Source organism: Tauraco erythrolophus, chromosome 2 (assembly GCF_009769465.1).
Source record: "Tauraco erythrolophus isolate bTauEry1 chromosome 2, bTauEry1.pri, whole genome shotgun sequence".
Lineage (NCBI taxonomy): Eukaryota > Metazoa > Chordata > Aves > Musophagiformes > Musophagidae > Tauraco > Tauraco erythrolophus.
Window position 1 is genome coordinate 102032020 of NC_141466.1, and position 15068 is coordinate 102047087.

The 15068-nt window shown below is 41.3% G+C and overlaps 1 protein-coding gene across 1 annotated transcript in view; it reads right to left on the reverse strand.

Annotated features, from left to right (window-relative positions):
* Positions 1-6491: 6491 nt before the first annotated feature.
* Positions 6492-15068, reverse strand: part of CRIPT (CXXC repeat containing interactor of PDZ3 domain) — a 37275-nt gene continuing 28698 nt past the window's right edge. Inside the window, exon 5 of the mRNA XM_086631684.1 lies at positions 6492-6975. Within this exon, the coding sequence (XP_086487810.1) occupies positions 6908-6975 (68 nt within the window). The 3' untranslated portion in view covers positions 6492-6907. The remainder of the gene's footprint in view (positions 6976-15068) is intronic.

Below are 15068 nucleotides of genomic sequence, written 5' to 3' on the forward strand. Positions count from 1 at the left end.
CATTTGAGAATGCGAAAATCTTTTTGTATTTTCATTGGCAAAGGATTCCTGTTTCTTATGATATATGATTTTACAGCTTTGTAAGGTGATATGAGCCACTATTATTGCTAACTTTTTTTTCGTCTAGAGGAAAAATCAGCAGAGAAGAATATGGGGCTTTGCAAGAGAGTAGAGAGCATTATAAGTTCATTAATTATCCTGTCACTTTTAATATTTTTTCAAATAAATTTGTCTTAGTGTTACAGCTCCATTACAGTTAAACATAAGTCAGCTTTTCAGTGTTCTAATATGATTTTTAGGATTTAGAATGGCACCATATGAAATTGTCTCTCTGCCCACTGTATATTTTTGCAATAAAGCTCATTGTTTAGGTAATTGTTTACCTTCTCTGTTCTTAATAATTTCCCTTTCATTTAAAAAAAAAAATCCAAGACGTGATTTGAACTAACGATGTCTGCTTAGCTGACGTATTAATTATTTATTAACTGACATATTTATTAATATAAATTTAATAATTCTTTTTAGATCTACAGATCCTTGAGAATGACTTAGTGGCAACATTTCAGGTGCACCGTTGTTGCGCATGCCCGAAGCTCGCCTCCCAGGTATTGTTCAATCCGTTTGTGCAACGTGCTGATTCAGTGCGTGCTCCATCCCTCCTCTCCTTGCCTGTCCACACAATAAACTGAAGGCTCTTGGTCGTGCAGTAACAGTGACCACTGAGGCAGTTTTTGCAGCACCCACGTGAGCAGGTGTGTTTGTGCTCTTTGAACATCTGGCCTTTAGGGTCATATTGAGCAAATTCCACCTTGGAGAGCTAAGGGTCTGGAGCAAAGCTATGGATAAATTAGGAAGGCCCCATAAAAAGAGGAGACTAGGGGCCTAGCTCTCACCTCCTTGAAATTTTTCCGTAGATTCCAGCAAAGTCAGTCTTTCATGCTGGTTCAAAAGGGACCAAAACAAAGCTCTGAGTTTGCAGAAGTCTACATACTTCCGAAGGGAACAATTCTTCCTGTCTCCAAATCTTCTCCCTATTGTCCTGCCCTGCATGATCTGTTATCCTCTCAGTCCTCCTGCTCCTCCTCTGTTCCTTCAGTAGATCCTACAATTTTGCACAGGTCCTTCTCTCTCCAGGCCTGTTTACCTTTTTCCCTGCAGGACAGAAGGAGCTTTTTGAGAGAGAAAAAATGCATACATGTGTTAAAAAAAAGATAAGTCTGGTCATAAGAAAGCCATTCAATACCTTATTTACATACAAAATTTCATTGCAGATCCAAAATTGAAGTCAGAGGAGAACCCCACTAGTTTGATGCAGCATGCGTGACTTGAGGCACAAGTAAACAAATCCCACTCTCGCTACTTCTGTCATCTTTCCTCTGTACATTGCTGCGTGAATCAGTGAATCAGGATGTGAAAGTCAGTTAAGTGACTCACAGAATAAGTTTCCAGAGAAGTGAAGGCTGCAGAATTAGCTCTTCCTGGATACATCCATGGTTTCGAAGCTTGCTCTCAAACCCACTTTCAAGGTCAAAGCTGCTGTTTGTCCACAAGCTGTGCAGAAGCCACTATGCACTCAGACTCGGGTCTGGCACAGAATGGTTGCTTTGCACTGAATGGTGGGGTTTTATCCAGAACTGATGATACTGCATACCAGAAGTGTGCATGTCACATGCATCAATCTAGCTACACCCTCAGCCTTTCCAGATACTACCATTCCAGGCATGTCCCCCCAATGCAACCGGACTGAGATGATAGTATACCCGGGCAAGTCTAATGCCTCTTCTAGAAGGCAGAGAGCAAGATACAGCCAGGTTCCTCTACTCTCATTTCTCATCTGGGAGTCCACAGCTCATCAGAATGTCCATCAGAGTGTTTCTAAATACTGCATAGCAGTACATCTGTTCTTTCAGTTCCTATCCTGAGGGTCAGTTCTGGGTAACATTTTTCAGCTCTTATATATAATAAGCCAGATTTTTTTTTTTTTCTCAAGAGTTACATCTTCTTCTAGGACAAGGCTTGCCATAGCGTGTACCATAGTTTAAAGAATGTTTGATTACCTTACAAGGCATTCTGTCTCACCTAATCCTTTGCTTTTTGCTCCTTCAAGGCCAGCTGAGGTGGAAGGTTCTCAGTCCACTCAGGCTGGAGGAAGGAAACCAGGACAGAATGGGACCCCAGAGGCGAGGTGCTAGAGCAAGTACAAGGGGATACCAAGTTTAGGTGTTCCTAAGACAAGATTTGACAAGTGTGGCAAAACCCACCAAGCACAGCGGATGCCCTATGTCACACAGGACACATAAGCCTTGATGGAAAGCACAGAAGAAGTCGCAAAAGAACTAACCAGGCCTTTGGCTAATTGGTGCCTACCTGTGCTCATTTTTCTAGTCCATACAGCAGAGAACCAAGATAGTCTTGCTAGCTGGCTAGTTTGAAAAACAAAACAAAACCAAACAAAACCAACACAATACAAAAAGATACAAAAAACAGACACTCTTGCAATTGACTGCTGCACGTGCAGTAGCTTTGGCCAGTCAAGGCTATGCCTGAGTTACTGTGTGAACTGATTTGCCTGTGAACATGCAGAGCCCAAGTGGCTGGGTGTCACAGATCAACTTCTAGGGTAGTCACAGTACTGGCACTACTGCTGACAGCTCCAGCAAATTAGGTTGCCTTGCCAGCAGCCAGTATGCTGATGGCCAAAATGGCCAGAACAATTGATTGAGCCATAGCCCTAAGCCAGGCAGAAAGGAAACATTCAGGATGTTGCTGAGACCAAAAGGTTGGCATTCAGCACAGCTGTCATTTGCCTACTTTGTAGTCTGTGGAGAACTCTGACACATACATGCATCAGCCATGCTGAAGCCCTCTGGCAGGGCATGTCTTTTCATTGATTCTTGTGGCATGAAGGGAAGTTCCCTCTGAGGGAGATCCCACAAGGAAAGAGACACCCCTAGATGGGCACTGGATTCATGGAGAAGAAGTCTGATTTCCAGCCAGCAGATAATCTCTCCAGGGCTAGCCCATGCTATCACATGCCCAGACGTCATCAGCAAAGATGACTAGGGTATGTAGAGGAGTGACTCCAAAGGGAAAGCAGGGACTATCAGGAAAGGACTGAAGGGTGATTGCTCCTCTAACAGGGTCAAACAGGGCTATGAAAGATTGTTGAAGTCTAGTTGTGTTTGCCAAAATGCCACAAGCTGCCCTGGGGCATGCCCACATAAGCCTGGCATTGCAGCCACCCTCTCCTCATCCACAATTCTTTCCCTGCAGCTGCTTTTCCTTCCATCTGGATGTCTGGGTGAGCAAATCTTGCAATGACTTGCCTTTACAGATACACTCTTGGTATAGGAAATTCTTGTCGAGCTTAGAGAAGTTATAGAGTACAGAGTAAGAGAGGTGTGTGGGACTGCTGGCACACCAGGTTCACTACTGCTGAACTCCAGTCTGGAGCTACTGGAAACACTGAAGTTTCCAGTGTAGACCAGTGGAGCAAGACATAGAGTCTGTGTCTTGCTGTGCTGTGCTTGAATAGCTATAGCAAGCTGAAGACCCTGACAAGTTAAAGCCCAGTGTCTTATTTCTGTATTGCTAATAACAAGTATTCAAAGTTCATGAGGTAGTACCTCAAAATCGTAAGTTAGGGAGGTTTTTTTAACATTTTAAGGAGGTTAGAATTGATCTTTTTTCTTTCCCATGACACATGACATAACATGATTCCAGGACTTAGATTTAAGAACTCCATGTCATCCTCCTATTGCAAGATACATAATAAAATTATGTGCTTCTAGAGCAATGATTGAGATTAAGTTATTTCCATTTTATAACCATATAACCAGTACATTCTTCTTACCACACAATGGCTTGAGTTTTCACAAAAGTCTACTCACGTTTAAATAGTGACAGTCTTTGGTGCCACTGAAATCTCATCAGTTCTTAATCAAAGGACCCCACGGCCTTTGACTGCATGAAAACAGTCAGATGACATCAAAACTGGCACTTTTCACTGTGGTGTACATACGGATTATAGACTCACTACATACTTACAGTTTTTCATTGCATGTGACAGCTCATGACCTTCTGAGTTTCCTTTCATGCACAAAAATGTGAAGGACTTATAGTTCTCCTAATGATCCATTTAACTAATACAAAGGAAACCCTTTTATTCTGTACAGAAACTACAGGCTTCGAACTTCAAACATATCCCATTTTCCCACACAGACATCTTGGGACTGATCAGGATGGATCTGAGCTAGGGATCTATGCCGCTTTAGATGACCTAGGCTGTCCAAGACATCTGCATTGGGCTGGCAGATATGATAAGGACTTACAGCAGATCTGAGCCCTTTCGCAGCAGCAGCTGGAGGCTGGTCAGGATCTAAGAAGACACTAGATGCTTCTGATTAGGCAACTGAATCACCTAGTGTCTAACGTTCAAAGCTGCACCTAAACAGGATAGTTGACAAAATCTATACACTGTGGTGCCCACCAACTCCTGTGTCTGTATATGCAAACAATCATTTTTAGAAGAGTTGTCAATTTTGCACATGCACATTTCAGGGACTGTACCTTGTTCAGGAGCCAGTGTTGATCAGTTGCCTCTCTGTCCTTTACATTTTTCCCACTAATCGTTCACAAAATCTTGCAAAGATGACAGAAGACACAAATAGGAGCCAGAGACTGAGGTAACTCACATACCATACCACTGAGCAAACACCAGAACGGGTTTGCAGGTGAACAGGATTACTTAGGAGGTGCAAGCAGTGATGCAGGAGTAGTAAGTCCTTAGATGAGATTCTCATTTCTTCCCTGTGATGTTGCATGCCAGTAGGCCTGGTGCTTAGCATGGTCATAACAATGAAAGAGAAGTAGCTGCTCAGCCAGTCTTTGGCAGGCTCCTGCAGCAAGCCACTACATGCCTCCAAAGAAGGCTTCTTTTCCCAGTATGGATACCATGGCAGGATGTTTTAGGATAACAGGATAACAGCTAAAGGATCCACCGTAGAGGAACCACTTTACCCCTGGAGAAGCAGCTGGAACTTAAAGATCTTCCTTAAACTTAACATTCAGAGTGAAAGGAATGAGAAGGTTATGCACAGGATGACCTGCAGCCACTCCACTTGCCTTTCAGACCAAGTTGAGGGTTACGAGAGCCCCCATCCAGATCCAGGAGTCTCCTCCTGGAGGAGGAGTCATTCTAGTCCCTGCTCCACAGCAAGGCAGGCTCTGACCCTCCTCTGGGACTGCTGGGGGAAACACTGCCTCTCACCCATGCCACTTCCTGCCAAGAAGAATTCCTGTCTTTATTCAAAACAGTAGCAAAACTCCTTTTGACTTAGCAGAACAAAAGTTTCATCCTTGGAGAAACCAAGGACTTGCTTTGCATTTCCAGCCTGAGTAGCTCTTATCCCAAGGAACTGGAAAACACTCCAGTACCTCAGTGGTTCAGCAGTGGGTGCTCAGGAAGGAGTCTCTTTTTCCTTTAAATGATTGATGGAATTGGCCAGAATCTGACCTATTAAAGCTGGAAAATTATTCCTGAACTTTGAATACATTGCTCTTGGTCCTACCTAATTTTTGCCAGCCATAATCTTGCAGAGTGGACAACTTGAAATAAAGTGCATAGGAGGCAACATGCAGTTACAATCAACACTTTGTAATACTTCTGTATTAATTTTTTTGACTCATGAACATTAAGGTTGCCTGTACAGTTCACGTATCTATCCTAAAGTGCTAAATTAAACTGAATGCAAACGCTTACCAAACAATTTGGTGGTATGAGGGGTGGGGGGAATGCTACAGGCATCTGTAATTGTGGTAACAGGAGTTAAGTACTTTGCTCTGATTTCAGTTTCCTGATGACAGGAGCAGAAAACAATTACCATTTTCCCAACTGAATTCAGAGTTTATTGTCTTGGGAACATTCCTTGCAGATGACAGAAAGAGAAGGAAGTATCCTACTAGATGTACTTCTAGCTCTTCCACTATTTCTCTCTCCTGCCAATTTGGAAGCCTGTCTATTTGGTTTATTAAATATTACAGCTTAATATTTAAAATACCATACAGCAGGACTGGAAGAACTGCATGCTTAACTACTATGTTATCCTCCTTGGTTCAGCTCTTATCTGACAAGGTCATTATTTAAAGAGTGTAGGCATATACAACCTTCAAGACACAACATGGCATTAAACTCTTCTCCTTAGTATCAGCTGTAAGATCTACAGGACGACTGACAGTTATAAACACCTTAGGAAGTGAGGTATGAGATCCCATTGAATACTGGATTCTGATATCTATATTCTGTGTTGGAGGCATGGTCCCTCCAGCAGGAGCTGTGTAAGCAAATAAATGGGGGCATGGGAAATGTTTCATTCTTAAGACTCCATTGCACCTTTCTCTTACCAAAGGATAGTTACTGTTAGGAACTCCTCACCCCTCACCCCATCCTCTTCTGTTTTTGCATCAGACAGAAAAAATTAATCATTGTCTTTCAGATATCTGGCCAGCCGGAGAACTTCTTAAGCACTTTACAATGAAGTGTAAACTCCTGCCCCTGTGGTCCCTACATGGACATGGCACAATTCAGTGAGGAATGCATCTTTCACAGGACCTTACATTCTGTATTGGTCTGTCCTTAAAAAATATACGTGATACAAACATTTAAATATGTTCACTGCATTCAGTTTTTGCTGGCTTTTTACTGAGACAAGGCATTTCATTGATAAACCCCTATGCCATGCCATTATCTGTGTATGACACGATACAGAGTACACGTGCACACTTCTGAATTAGTTCAGATTACCTTTGTTCTGATGGGAATGAGTGCAGTGATCCAGGATGGAAGTGAGAAATGCAAGGAAGAAGGCAGCAGTGTCCTTGCTCAAGGTAGGTACTCAGAGCTTGGTAGTCAGGCACAAGGGGCTTCCTGCCTCCACTGCAATTTGCACATCCAGAGGCCGCCAAGGAATGCAAGCTCTAGGGAAAAAAAACAGGTAGGCATATCATTAAATTGATGGGAAAGGCCATATATGTCTGTCACTCCATCTGAGCAAAGTAAATACAGGTTTTCCTGAATTTTGACAGCGTTAACAAGACTTATAGATCTATAGCTGGAAGGGATTTCCTGGTATCATTTACTCCATTCACCAGCACCAGCACAGAATGATGTATATCAAGCTATTCCTGACAGATGCTTATTTTTTAACAGCTTCTAATGAAGGTGATTCCACAATGACTCCAAGCAGCATTTCCTCACACTACTTCATTGCCCTTCTAACTAGAATTTTTTTCTAATTGCTAATCCAAATTTCTCTTGTTACAAATTAGGGTAATTACTTCTTAACTTTGTACCTGCATTGGACATAGCCAACAGTTGAATCAACTTCATGACAACTGAAAACATACTCAGCAGACTGCTGTATTTCCCCTTCCCTCAGCTTCCTCTTTTTTTTCAGCCTAACTTCCTTCTGTCCTTTCTCAGAGCTCAGGATTGCTAAACTGCCTGTCATCTCCATTGTTCTTCTCTCAGCTCTCTCTAGTTTTTCGTTCTTTTAAATACACAGTGCCCAAAACGGGACTCTCTATTTCAGCTGGGGAAGAAAAATCCAGTGCCAAACAGACTCTCAAAATTATCTTCTTTGGCTTATGTACGGCTCCATTATTAACACTTCCCAGAACACCATTTGTCAGTTTTGCAATTGTGACACATAACTGACTCACGCTCAGCTTGTGACCCATATAAAACCAGGTTCTCCTCTGCAGAAAGGACTGTGGCGAACCCTGCATACGGGTCTTGAGCTGACTCTGAGGGATAGAAGAGTGTAGATCACATCATGTTGTGACAGCCCTGAGGAAAGAGAGCCTCAGGGCCTGTATCCACCAGCCACAACCAGACTAGACGACACAGCTCCAGCAAAGCGCTGTCAATTATTTTGCACGAAGACCTGGGTCCAATCAGTCCCAGGGAAAGGCTTCATCCTGCCACTGGTTTTATGAGTAGATCCTCACATTCATGAGATCATTTAATACAACAAAAACAGACTGAAACAAATGTAAATGGAGTCCACGGACAGAGGGCAGTGGGGAACAGAGATGTTGAGCACAATGCAGGTCAGCTTATATACTTCAGGGCATGGACCTCAAGACTGTCATGCCTATCACCTTTACCCTCAGTATGCTGAATAAATAACAGGGAAGGGAGTTCACACCACTAATGGTGCGGTTTTCTTCATGCGTTGTCTTCTTGTTCTGCTTCTACCTCCAACTTAGAGAATTCATTCCACCTAACTCATCTAAAACTGGTGTCATGTCTAAGCCCTTCTTGGTCTCCTCTGCAGTCTGGGAAAGGAAGAACTACCTTCCAAGCTCTGGATTCACCCCATTCCAAAATAAATGTCTTCAGAGACAACACATGAATCACCTCTCAAATGTGCTCCCTCTCTCTGTTGACCAGCGAGGGAGTGACCAGGACAGCCTTAGGCCAAGTGTCCAATCCTTCAACAGCCATGGAAAGGCAATCACATTCCGTAATGATGGGCCAGGCTCTCTAGTCCAGCTGATTACTTTTCCGTTCCATGCATAGCCAAATTCAGTGTATGTATGAGAATCCATAAAGTTTTGTTTATATGCTGAATATCCTCTCTGTTCTCCATCTTCCACACAGCCTCTGCCTCTAGCTCTGGCTATCTATGGCAGATTGTCTTTTCCCAGCCATTCCTGGCAATACCTCAATAACCAGCAGCTGGGTCACATTCATGGAGTCACAAGAACAAGACAAAGCTATCAGTTAAAAATGATATCTCCTCTCCCTGGCTTTCATTCGGCCTGGCACAAACTGACAAAGGGATGGCTTTTTTTTTTTGCCTGACCACATTTCTCATGGCACGTAGAAGGAAGTGTAATTTGCTATCCCAGCAATTTTTCCCTTTCACACTTGGCTAACCACACTGTGCATTTCACGCAGATCTTTTCACTCAGATGCTGCAAGTGATGGTCCTGTGGTACCAGAAATCAGAGACTATGCTGTCTTGGCTTTCTTAGAAGCCGTAGAATTCTATGCTAAAACTATACACGCTTTACTGATCTTATGAAAACAAATGTTTTGGTAGCAAATTCACGAAATGCAAACTGTTGGCAGAAGTTTTACTAGTAGATTTTTGCAGAGTAGCACATGTAATTATACAGTGTGTGTATATATATATATACTTAATTTTGGTTCTGTTTCTGCAAAATTTCATGCAAGAACTGGAAGGTCAACATCATTCCCTAGAAAGAGAGATAATCAGCAGCTAAATTTGGGCTGCTGAGGGCTGCTGTAGGGTTGAGTCAGAAGCTGCCACTCATCTAGAAAAGGACCAGAAAATAATTTTCTCCATCCAACCTGTGCTTGAAGATTTATCTAACACCATGCTTATTTCCATGAAAAGTGCTGTACATTTGCCACTAGTGGACACACAGATGTCCAATTCTGACACTGAATTGATCTATTAGTTCCAGTGTAACATTATGAGAGAGACAAGGGACTGGAAATCACGAGCATGGAAAGTCTTTTCCATATCCTGGTCTGGTATATTTGTATGTTGTAACTGGAAAAATGTAATTGTGTGAAATTAATTAGGCGATGGTTCAGAGCACCACTAGCTTTTATTACGGCTGAAACCTCTTTGTAGTGATGTTCTGCGCTGTAGTCTAGGGTTGGTCTACATTTTCAAACACTAGATGGTGCCAAGGGTCCACACATAAAGAAAAGCTGACTGAAAGAAACAAAAATGTTCCATTTAGTGGCAATATTGGCATAGTTTGGTCTCTCTGTAGTTCTGTGAATTACTTCAAAACCCACTGTTAAAATGTCTCCTTACCTAGAAAGTGACAGAAAACAATTCTGTACAAGATGATAGTAACTCAAGTAAACTCACGGGTAATTTAGCGCTGGAGTCTACAGAAAGGACAGCAATTTAGAAATTAAGTTTTAATAGAGGGATGTTGCCAGCATGGGCAAGTCTAGATTAATCTACTCCGAAACCTTTTCTCTGGCAGTGACTGTCAGTACAAAGTGCCTCGAAGAAACCTATAAAAGCCCTGGCAAGCAGATAGTCAGAGCCTTAGTCTTGGTCTTAGCCTGGTCCCTAACACTTGCAGGTTGGCTTAAGCTTTAGCATATGAAGCCAAACTTTGCAAAAAGGTGTTTCTAATTAAAAATTTGATTGTTCTTGCTAGATATAAAAAACCTATTTGGCCTATTTTATAACTTAGCTATGGACACTGATTGCAAGCTTAAAAAATGCAAATGGCCGCAAACTGTATCCGTGCCTACATAATAACAAAGATGACAAAAATATTTTAACTTTTTCTAGATTTAGTGCTTTCTTGAATAGAAAATTTCGTATTTGCTCATCTGATAGTCTTACTGGTCTCACTATATGGCCAAACTCTAGGGAATGAGAAACAAATTAGCATAACTTTAAATCAGAAATACATAAGATCCACTGCCTACTGCTTTGCAGCAATATTTCAGAAAAAATCTGTAGCCATTCTGCAAGCCAGTATCATGCTTTCCTGAGGCACTTTGTATGAGACTATTATCTGTGAGATAATGATATTGGTAATTTGCAGGAAGACTGTTATTAAATTACTAGCAAGAAAGGGCAGAAAGAGAAGGAATATTTGACACTTGCTTAGCATTTCTATTCTGATATACTATTGTTTCAAGTTATTGATGCTGTTCTCTTCTCCCAGTCCAGATTTTCCTATTTGTACACAGTTGGAGTCCTGTGAGAAGAGGATTTCTGTCTGCTAAGGATATGCAAGAGGGTACAATTATCTGAGTCTTGGGGAAGGACTCAGCTCATGTAGTTATTTGTCAGTATAGATGCGAGATCCTAGTCCTGTGATTACAAGGATTATCATAAGGAACCTCTCACAGATGACAGTGTAGCTGGACAGAGCCTATTTTCTCAGTGGAGAAGTAAGAACCATTTCTTAAATCCTTCTGACCCATTTCTTTAAGAAGGATCGCTGGATCCACTCTTGATGTAAAATTCCCTGGGAACTAGGCTGTGATGCCTACACAGTGCTGTGTCTCTGTGTTTTTTTTGTGGCAGCATCATGTATGTAAATAAATAAAAGAGTAGGTAAAGCCTACTCTTTTACCAGTAGGCTTACAGGCTTACAGAGTGACGCCCAGTCCACAGGCAACAGAAATGATGTGTTGTAGCCCACCATAAAGCAGACTGAGCAAACAGAAGGCACTGTGTCTCTGTTGCTTGTATGTCTTGCATTTACCAGAACTATGCTGTCTCAACAAACTCGTGTACAGAAGCTGTGGTGGGAGGGTGCATAGGATAAACATGCCGAAGAGAAAACAACATATAACTAACTGATGATGATGTTTAGAGATACAACAAAGATTACAAGAGTTGTGAAGAACAAAGGCAGGTCAATAATACAGAATAATCTCGGTGGCATGGTCAACTGGACACAAATATAAGATCTAATCAAACACAAAGTCATAGATCTAGGATGAAAGCATGCAGATGATATTCAGACATTGGGTGAAAGCTTGAAGAGCTGTCCTGTGAAGATGTGACATTGGAAAGGATTTGGCAATAAGTAACTTAGATTGTCTGCTGAGCTTTCAGCTTCTGATCTGATTCTGTAGCCAAGAGCACTAATGCCATCCATAAATGTACTTATAAATCAAAAGTGAAGGGGTCTATTTGACATTCGTGTGATTGATCTCCACTAAATTCAGTGTGGAGACACTGAGGTTTAGAGAAGACTCACAATTACTATTAAAAATTCGAAAGCATTTTATAGTGAAATATTTCAGGAATTTGCTTTGCTTTGCTTCTCTCATGAAACAAATGTAAGTCCATAACCTCCTGTGCAGCTTCCTCTGCAGATTAGCATTACTTCACATGCCCAGTGAGTGCGCTGTGTCACTCTTACAGTGCATGGGGAGACCAGGTTCCTAGGATGGGGTCATTTTCAATCTCATTTTGACACAATGACATTTTGCAAAGTTAGGTTAAATATTCTTAAAGAAAGAGAAGGCCAGTGACAGGAGAAGAATCCCATTCATTAGGGATCTAATGGAAATAAGGACTTTGGTTAAAAACCCTGTTTGGAGAATCTCCCACCTCAAGGTTTAAGTCATGTCTGTCTGAGCAGCTAATTGCTGTGACATCACTCCCTGAAATCCAGGGAAGTCCTGAGCACACAGTGCTGTGCAGCTGAGACATGACCACAATTCACATGACGTGAGGATGAGCACAAGCTAGAGACTAGTAAGTACCACATTCATGGCCAAGTGCAGCCTTGTTGCCCAGACGTTGAGCAGTGCTGCCTTAAGCACTCCTTTACAGACAGAGTCTCATTTCCTAACATTGTAATTGTAGATCATCTGCCAAAGACTGATTAGCTTCAAAAGGCTAACTTCAATTTCTAGATGTCCTTACAAAACCACCTACGCAACATCAACTCAAGCCCAAAGCCAGGAATCCGCAAGCTAAATGATACTGCTGCAATGCTCAATAAGCAAAACTTCCCCACTAGCAAGCAAAACATCAAATGAATGGTCTTAATTTAACCCTTTTAATGGAGTCAAGAGAAAACGAAAAATAACAACATATCCACTAGATATGCTTGGATAGTACATAATGCACAGGCCAATTACATCACTCCCAATATAAGGCTGGAAATAGATCCATCCTAGTTCTCCTCCAGAAGTTATCAGGGATGGCTGAGATAACTACTGCTCGCAGTTTGATGTTCAGGCTCAAAAAGGATGAGCTGGTGGGCTGATCTACAAGCAGTCTGTAAAGAGGATGCTCGCTCTTTAGACTTGGCAAGCAGCTTTCAAAAATAAAGCCATTTTGTGATACAGACCACATTAGTATTTTCAACCTACAAGAGAGAACTATTATAAAGCATTAAAATGGCCATGGGTATCAGAACTGTGTTTCCAAACATTCTTTTCCAACTTCAAACTAAATTTGTTAAGTGATACAGATCATGCCAGAATTTTCACCTCTAAAAGTGTGCGGTTTACACACATGCTCACCTAGGAAAATCTATGTAGCAAGTAGGAGCTAAGCTTAGGGTAAGGAATAATGAGATATTGAATCAGATCATGGCTCATTTACCAGTTTATGACCATTAATAAATTTTATAAGTTATCCATATCTGAGTTTTTTAATTTGAAAAACCAACAAATCTTACTATTTATGTGCTTCATAGTGAAGTCATAAGGTCTAATCTACTAAACAGTAAAGTGTGATGAGATCCTCAGATAAAAGATGTTAGGCATAAATGAGATTTATTCGAAAGTACAGCAAATGATGTGAACAAAAAACAGATTTGTAAACTGATATGAGAAAAATATACTGTTTCACTCTATTAGGATGAATGGCATTTTGCCTGGAATATGAGTCACAGGAGAACTTCATATTCTGAGTGTAAGACATGGCTAGGCAAGAAGGAAAGGGGAACAGTAATCTGGAGGATAAATTGCAGGAAGAAGTAAGTAGGAATACACTGAAATTATAGCAATACTGCATTAAGAACTACATTAAGACTAAAAGCTAAATTGTATCTTATCACTTTGAAAGCCATTAAAGTTAAAAGGCTCAGAGATTCTGCTGCAGGAATGAATCAGATCGCAAAGCCTTGCATACAGCATGTGATAGCGTAGGACAAAGCATTCTCAGTCTGGGAGACCTGGCTCTGGAAAGAATTTTCAGTAGAGGTTAGATGAATCATGGTCTGAGCTCTCATGAGTCATTGCAAAACCTTCATTAACACTTGTAGACCCGAATAAACATTTACAATACTAACTGAAACTCCCAGCTCTCCCATAGAACAATAAAGGATTAGCAGAAACAGCGTGGTCCAAAACAAAGCTTTGAAGAAAGTGAAATGTGAGAAAAAACAGAGACTCAAATTTGAAACTATTCATTGCTTCTATAAAGCATCCCCCAGAAACAGTGACGCTATTTCCATCTTCTCTGGTCACATGTAGACATTTTACTGGTACTTAGACATTTTGGCAAAATGACAGTAGCAATGCTGGCATCTATCCTCCACACACACAGTAGTATCTCAGCTTGTGGTGGCAGCAGTTTCCATTTGCTCTTTCTTTGTGGACTAGGGTCGCTCAGACCTCATCTGCACTGGAACCACATGGCATTACTGTTATCATCACCAGTAACTCCGTACAAAATTAAGGACACACGAAACACAAAAGCATGTCAGGAATGAAATGAGGGAGGCTGGGAGCATAGCTAAGTGACAGCAGGACAAAGCAGACAAACTGCACGATTACTTTATTTTTTGTCTGTACTGCTTGCCAAATGCAATCCTATGCAGTGTCATTAACAGAATCCAGCTTTAATAAATGTCATTTGTGTAGAGTATTCGCAGGCCCTGGTTTGACACATCTATTACTGACATTACACAAGTCCTGCCCTGAGTCATTTCTGATTGAATGTGCTGTTACAGACTGCAGCCAGAGCTGCAGATATTACTTCCATAAGACTTTTGGAAAAATACTTCTTGCAGCAATAACCTGGTTAAAAGAAGCATCTAGTATTTTTTACACATTATATAGCCTAAAAATATGTTTGATAATTTAAGTCTGAGTGGATGCTATATTTAAATCTACTTACTTATGCTTTCAGCAACAAAGCAATTCCCCCCCACAATTCGATGCACTTTGCCTAAATTTTTTGTATTGCTGTGCACATGCCCTCTGAATTTAGGATTGGCAATGTATAAAGCTTATTACATAGGACCTCTCTCGAGGCTATCAGTTTTATTTAGATTCCATTCAGATTTTAAATTTATGGCTGGGCTTTGATTTATCTGGCTTGAGTCAATGCTCAGTGAAGTCAATCGAAGGTTCCTATTGACCTCAAAGGAAGTTGACTGAGGCACTTTCATGCGCCACATTTGATCTGACATGCAAGTTCTTTTCTTCCATTAGGTTCTCCATATTTAAAGTGTGTTAAGAACTATCACAAAGTACTGATTTTCTGAACGCAGAGATGTGAAAAAGCATTGCTCAGGAAGGT